Source organism: Limulus polyphemus, unplaced genomic scaffold (genome assembly GCF_000517525.1).
Source record: "Limulus polyphemus unplaced genomic scaffold, Limulus_polyphemus-2.1.2 Scaffold4189, whole genome shotgun sequence".
Taxonomy (NCBI): domain Eukaryota; kingdom Metazoa; phylum Arthropoda; class Merostomata; order Xiphosura; family Limulidae; genus Limulus; species Limulus polyphemus.
The window spans coordinates 3732-10828 of NW_013669799.1; the positions used below are offsets into that span (position 1 = coordinate 3732).

At 34.7% G+C, this 7097-nt stretch overlaps 1 protein-coding gene across 1 annotated transcript in view; it reads right to left on the minus strand.

Moving 5' to 3' along the window:
• Nucleotides 1-5979: 5979 nt before the first annotated feature.
• Nucleotides 5980-7097, minus strand: part of LOC111088654 — a 17683-nt gene continuing 16565 nt past the window's right edge. Inside the window, exons 4-5 of the mRNA XM_022399369.1 lie at nt 6388-6470; nt 5980-6052 (exon numbers count right to left, since the gene is read on the minus strand). Coding sequence (XP_022255077.1) covers nt 5980-6052; nt 6388-6470 — 156 coding nt within the window. The remainder of the gene's footprint in view (nt 6053-6387; nt 6471-7097) is intronic.

A 7097-nucleotide genomic window follows, 5' to 3' on the forward strand; every position in this document is an offset into this window, starting at 1 on the left:
CTTTCATTACCCCTAGTGTAATGTTTTATAAACTCATTTTTAGACTCTTTCATTACCCCTAGTGTAATGTTTTATAAATTCATTTTTAGACTCTTTCATTAACCCTAGTGTAGTGTTTTATAAATTCATTTTAGACACTTTCATTACCCCTAGTGTAGTGTTTTATAAACTCATTTTAGACTCTTTCATTACCCCTAGTGTAATGTTTTATAAACTCATTTTTAGACTCTTTCATTACCCCTAGTGTAATGTTTTATAAACTCATTTTAGACTCTTTCATTACCCCTAGTGTAGTGTTTTATAAACTCATTTTAGACTCTTTCATTACCCCTAGTGTATGTTTTATAAACTCATTTTAGACTCTTTCATTACCCCTAGTGTAATGTTTTATAAACTCATTTTAGACTCTTTCATTACCCCTAGTGTAATGTTTTATAAACTCATTTTAGACTCTTTCATTACAATGAGTATAACACTTTCTATATTCATTGTTTGGAAAATTTATTTGCACCCAACGTAAATTTCATATATTAATCTTTTAGATGGTATCATTATATCCAACATAAAGTTTTATACATAAACCACTAGTTAGTGTGCCGAAGTTGAGGTTCCAGGATTTATTATAATAGTGACGGTCAAACACTACTGTTTGGTCTGGGGAGTCCAAATTTTAGCAGTGAGTGGTGTTGTTGACTAGCTGTATTTTTTCTAGTCTATTAGCTCAAAATTAGGGACGACTAGCGTAGACAGCCCTCGTGTCGGTTTGTTGATTAAAATATGAAAGCATAATTAACACATATATATATAATACGAATCAAAATTCATATTCTGATCACATGGAGGGACAGTCTGGTTTAAAATTATGATCACAGGAAAGTACAGTCTGGTTTAAAATTATGATCACAGGGAAGTACAGTCTGGTTTAAAATTATGATCACAGGAAGGTACAGTCTGGTTTAAAATTATGATCACAGGGAAGTATAGTCTGGTGTAAAAGTTTGATCACAGGGAAGTACAATCTGGTTTAAAATTATGATCAGAGGGAAGTATAGTCTGGTTTAAAATTATGATCACAGGGAAGTACAGTCTGATTTAAAATTATGATCAGAGGGAAGTATAGTCTGGTTTAAAATTATGATCACAGGGAAGTACAGTCTGATTTAAAATTAAAGACTAGTTTAAACAATCGCCAAGTTTTTTAAATATTTTTTTTATTTGAAGTTTAAATAAGTATTTAAAAGAAACAAATTGGCGATTGTTTAACCTATTATTTAATTTTGATATCTTTGTCGCCCATGTAGTTAACTACATATTTCTTTTTATATTAGCTGTTGTTAAGCACAAGCTATCTATCTGTGCTTTGTTTTAGCGTCGTCTGTACAGACTTACCGCTGAGCCACTGTGTGTGTGGGGGGGGGGCAGCAGGAAGAGAGGTTCACATTTTGCACCTCTGTTCTCCTTTTATCTTTCCTGTGACATCCATTCCCTTGACCAGTCAAACACGAGGTGTACGATTGCACCCCACCAAGGTAAACTCATAGACATTCTTATTTCTATTTACACGCTAAAGAAGTTTAGCACCCGTCAAGGTACGAACTCTCCTCCTTCCCATTGTGGAGTCCCATTGCAGCACGTTTCTCAGTGAGCAGTCCAAGTTTCGTAGCACAGACAATAAATCCGATCCATCGACCATACGCAGCAATAGCTTTTTAATTTATTATTATAAATTATCATTTCTTTTTTCTCCCTCCTCCCCATTAGCTAAGCGATAAGTCTGCAGGCTTACGACGCTAAAAATCTGGTTTCGATGCCTGTGGTTAGCAGAGCACAAATATCCCCTTGAGTAACTTATTTTAATACCAGGTATCCATTGTAATTTCTAACTCGTGTAGTGAGAACACAAACTACGTTTTATTTCCCTTTTATACACATTTCAAGATTTGATATAAACGAAAGTCGCGTGCAGTGAGAGAAGTTACTGACGTGTAACACATATTAAACAGTTTTATACAATGAGATAATCATCATTACTAAACTAATTAAAACCTCTCTGTTAAATAATTGAAATGGATTGTAAATTCTTACTGGTCACTATGTTCCTTATTAATATTTTGGATACATAAAAAGAATACACTTTATTTCATTCAGATACAAACGTTGGAAACGCAGTTGGGGATTTACTCACTTAGCAAGCTTTCTTCAGATGTCAAGTTATTACGCGGTTTTCTGTATTTGAACATTACGTCATCACAATTAGCATTGAGAATAATTAATGCTGTAGCTCTGTGGTGAATAAAAAAAAATCAGTCGCTGTCACGGTTAACAGCTAAGCTATCACCTGAGTCTAATTATTAGTTATTTTTAGCAAATAATTAATAACTAGACTTAGATAGTGGTGCAACGGTAAATTTCATAATTCCGGAGCTCTGACAAAATTTCTATCACAAACACACACACAAAACTTAGATTAAAGAACTCGTATTCAAAACTTAATTTACATTTCTGGAATGCAGGTTGTCTGAACGTCGTGTCTCCCCACCCCCATGGGTCAGCGATAATGTTACGGACTGAAAACACTAAAATTCGGGGTTTAATTTATTGCGGTCTGTACAGCTTTGCGCTAAAAATGACAACAACCGGAGCGTCTGAAATTCTATAGGTGATCCTATAGGCTTGTAATAGTAACAACGATTGGTACCATTTCGTCACAATCAAACTGTAAACGGTTAAATAAAAGAAAAAATATTTAAAACCTAAAGGTCGAGTAATAAAAGGATTAGTTTTTGGTTTAAATAAATAAATTTAATAAATAATAAACAGATACCGCTTGTTACTTTGGTTGACTTCAATAGTGGGGAATCGACATTACCATGAAAAATACTCCAACTGTTACCACATGCAGACATTACCATGAAAAATACTCCATCTGTTACCACATGCAGACATTACCATAAAAAATACTCCATCTGTTACCACACATAGATATCACCATCAAAAATACTCCATCTGTTACCACATGTAGACATCACCGTCAAAAATACTCCCATCTGTTACCACATGCAGACATCACAATCAAAAATACCCCATCTGTTACCACACATAGATATTACCATAAAAAATACTCCATCTGTTACCATATGTAGACATCATCAAACATACTCCATCTGTGTCCACATGCAGACATTACCATGAATAATACTTTAATACATTACCATCAAAAATACTGCATCTGTTACCACATGTAGACATCATCAAAATACTCCATCTGTTACCACAAGTAGACATCACCATCAAAAATACTCCATCTGTTACCACATCTAGACATCACCATCAGAAAAACTCCACCTGTTGCCACATACAGACATTACCATGAATAATACTCCACATGTAGAGAGAGAGGAAAAGTGTCAGCTGGTAATCTCATGAATGTTTTGAGATAATGTAGTAAAAAAGAGCGTTGATAAGCTGACTGAATTAATAAAAAGTAAACTGTTCTGTTATTAGTATCATAGTTTTAAAAGACAAATACAGATCCTGTTCACTCGGTGAGAAACTTGAGTTACCACTAAATATACGAGAATGAACAAATAATATTATTATAAATTATTGTTCTGATTAGTTCTTTAACGGAGTATTATTGTGAGTTGTTTGATTTTCGTGTCAGCATTATCACATCCCTGGTAGTGAGAAACGGAACTCTTTCCCCTCCTTTGCCTCCTATCCTGAGGGAAGCATCTTCAAAGTTCACAATAGCCTAAAAGAAATTTTAAGAATATTTCACGTTTTTAAATGATTAATTAAAAACAAACTCAGTTAGTAAAACAGAATACTGTAAAAATAAATGTAAAATATATCGTGTCTAATTATAACCTTATTAGTCGAAGAAAAAGAGCACGACAATCGGGAATTTATCAACATTTCTCTTTATGGCAACCAATACTCTTATGCTACAGGCTCCAACAAACAGTTAGTAAAGACCCACTTATACAAATTCGTCATTGGAACAGTCTCAGTTCTTATGTCTATAGTTACAGTTACTATAAGATAATTTGAAATTTTATTGTACGTACACATAGGACAGCTTTTATTGCTATTTTTCGAGTAAATATCTTGTTTTATCTGCAACGAAATAGATAGTCTATTTTCGTAAGTAACTATGTGCTAAAACTAAATTTCACTAGATGAAACTTTAAGTCAGACAGCCACAGTATCCAGAAGCCCTTATGGGATATGTTAACAGAATCACAGCATCCAGAGACTCTTACAGGACGTGGAAACAAAACCATAGCACCCAGAGTTTCTTATGGTACATGCCAACAAAAACACAGCATCCAGAGTCTCTTACGGGACGTGGCAAAAAAAAAACAACAACAACCACAGCACCCAGAGATTCTTACGGGACGTGGAAACAAAACCATAGCATCCAGAGACTCTTACGGTACGTGGAAACAAAACCATAGCACCCAGAGTTTCTTATGGCACATGCCAACAAAAACACAGCATCCAGAGTCTCTTACGGGACGTGGCAAAAAACAACAACCACAGCACCCAGAGTCTCTTGCGGGACGTGGCAAACAAAACACAGCATCCAGAGTCTCTTATGGTATATGTCAACAGAACCAAAGTATCCAAATATTTTTATGAGATATGTCAACAGAACCACAGCATCTGAAGACTTATGGGATATGTAAACAGAACTACAGCATCCAGAGACCTGTATTGGACATGTCAACAGAACCACAGCTTCCAAGAAATATTTAATATCCCAAGGAACTTGAGTGATTTGAAAATTCACCTTTATTCGTAGTATTTATTCGGGTTCGTTTTATACTAAAAGTGTTTCTAAAGAACAATCGTATAGGTGTACATTTCCAAAGCGAATTGTTCCGAAAGTAACTATGCGAGGAATAAGAGATCGAGAAGGTTACATTCTGATCATAACAAGTCGAGAAAATGTATGTGTGTGTGGGTGGGGGGGGGGGTAAATCATATTTATAACTGGCTCTACAGTTCATCTAAAATAATAATTGGATGTGTGTGTGGGGTGGGGGGGGGGGTAACTCATATCTATAACTGGTTCTATAGTTCATCTAAAATAATAAATGTATGTGTGAGGGGTAAATCATATTTATAACTGGTTCCACAGTTCATCTAAAATAATAATTGTATGTGTGTGGGGGGAAGGAGTAACTCATATTTATAACTGGTTCTACAGTTCATCTAAAATAATAATTGTATGTGTGTGGGGGGAGGGGTGACTCATATTTATAACTGGTTCTACAGTTCATCTAAAATAATAATTGTATGTGTGTGGGGGGAAGGAGTAACTCATATTTATAACTGGTTCTACAGTTCATCTAAAATAATAATTGTATGTGTGGGGGGAGGGGTAAATCATATTTATAACTGGTTCTACAGTTCATTTAAAATAATAATTGTATGTGTGTGGGGGAGGGGTAAATCATATTTATAACTGGTTCTACAGTTTATCTAAAATAATACTCCAGTCCTTCTCGTGATATTTTCATCTCCGCCGAACAGACCAACATTATACTGTAGAACTGAACCCAACTCTGTCCAGTACGAAGGGTTATAAAGGTTGGCATGCTATGTGTTAACACTTACCTGCGTTTTTCTAAGAAAATCTATACCAAGGCTAATGTCTGGAACAAGGTCATCCACTGAAAGGAAGAATAGAAACATATTAATCTTTATATTTTCACCTTCATCTATGTTTCCAGACCTAAATCTAAGACACGTTTTTGTAACTGATGTAAAAGAAAAAGTAGTAACTAAACATTGTTTTGCAAATTAGTTTATCCATCATATAGCAAGAACTTGCTTATAATGGGCAAAATATAACCCTACTAAACAATGAGTACTGAACAGTTCTTACCTACATTCCAGACACAACCTCTGTGTGTAATTCTCTGGGCCTCCCGCATCCTGACGTTATAGGGAAAGTTAAGTACCTGGATCTTACACTTGGAAACTGGCAGCAGGTTTCTCAGTTCTGGAGTTTAACAATACTTGTTGCCCGTCATTGTTCGATCTATAAAACATATTAACGGAAGAAAAGTACATTCAAATAATGATGATATTTGTCACTCCAACAGACTGACAGACCAAATAAAGTCGACTTACTGATTTTTCTTTCTTTATCTCTTAAAAACGTTTAACGATTATATATTTAATGCAAAAAGTTAGAGGAATATCCATGACCATTTAGATTCCAGAACTACTATACATAAAATGATAAAACGCTGTGCTCCTATTGTGTTCAGTTTTATTAGTTAGGTCATGAAATAGTACTGATATTTTCACGTATATTGTGATAAATAAAACAGTGCTTTTGTAGCGACTGCTTCTCAGTAAGAACACACTAACCTAAGCTTTTTCACCATGTTCATTGATATTAATGATACCATTGCTCCCGTGTTGATCAAGGCGTGTCCCTCCACTCCATTGCACTGAAAAAAGAGGTACAAAAGTGGCAGCATGTTATACATAATGGAACAAAACACAGAACTTTAGCTTCTGGTTCTAACATCTACATTACTATACATTACTGTGGAGAAAAACTTCTGCAGTTTACGTTATTTTTAAAACAAATTTTAGGCCTATCAGCTGTAGGTGTTTAAACCATACAAATTTAACAAGTTTTCAAAAAGTATACTCAGTAATGTTATTCCGAGATGTCTTTTACTGACCACAGTATAAATATATTTATACTATAGATTGATAGATTAGGCTTCACATTTAGTTTTTACTGATTATTGTAATTAGCTTGACCATGATGCTGGAAACCCTTGTCCGGGTTATGAACTTAAAACAAAAAATGTGTGTGTGTACGTGTGTGTGAGAGAGGGGTTGAATGCTATGATAAATAACAGAAAAATTCTAACTTTCACACAATTTATATATAATATAACATATTATTATAGTTGAACAGAATTGTTTAAACATTTGTTTAACAACAAGTAAAAGCTTGGAATTGTCTATTTTCTCATTGGGGGTGTGTCTGTGAACCAGACTAGTTTCGGAGAATTCCATTCCTCATCAGTGACCCTGGAGACTACCACCAATGAAACTTCAGA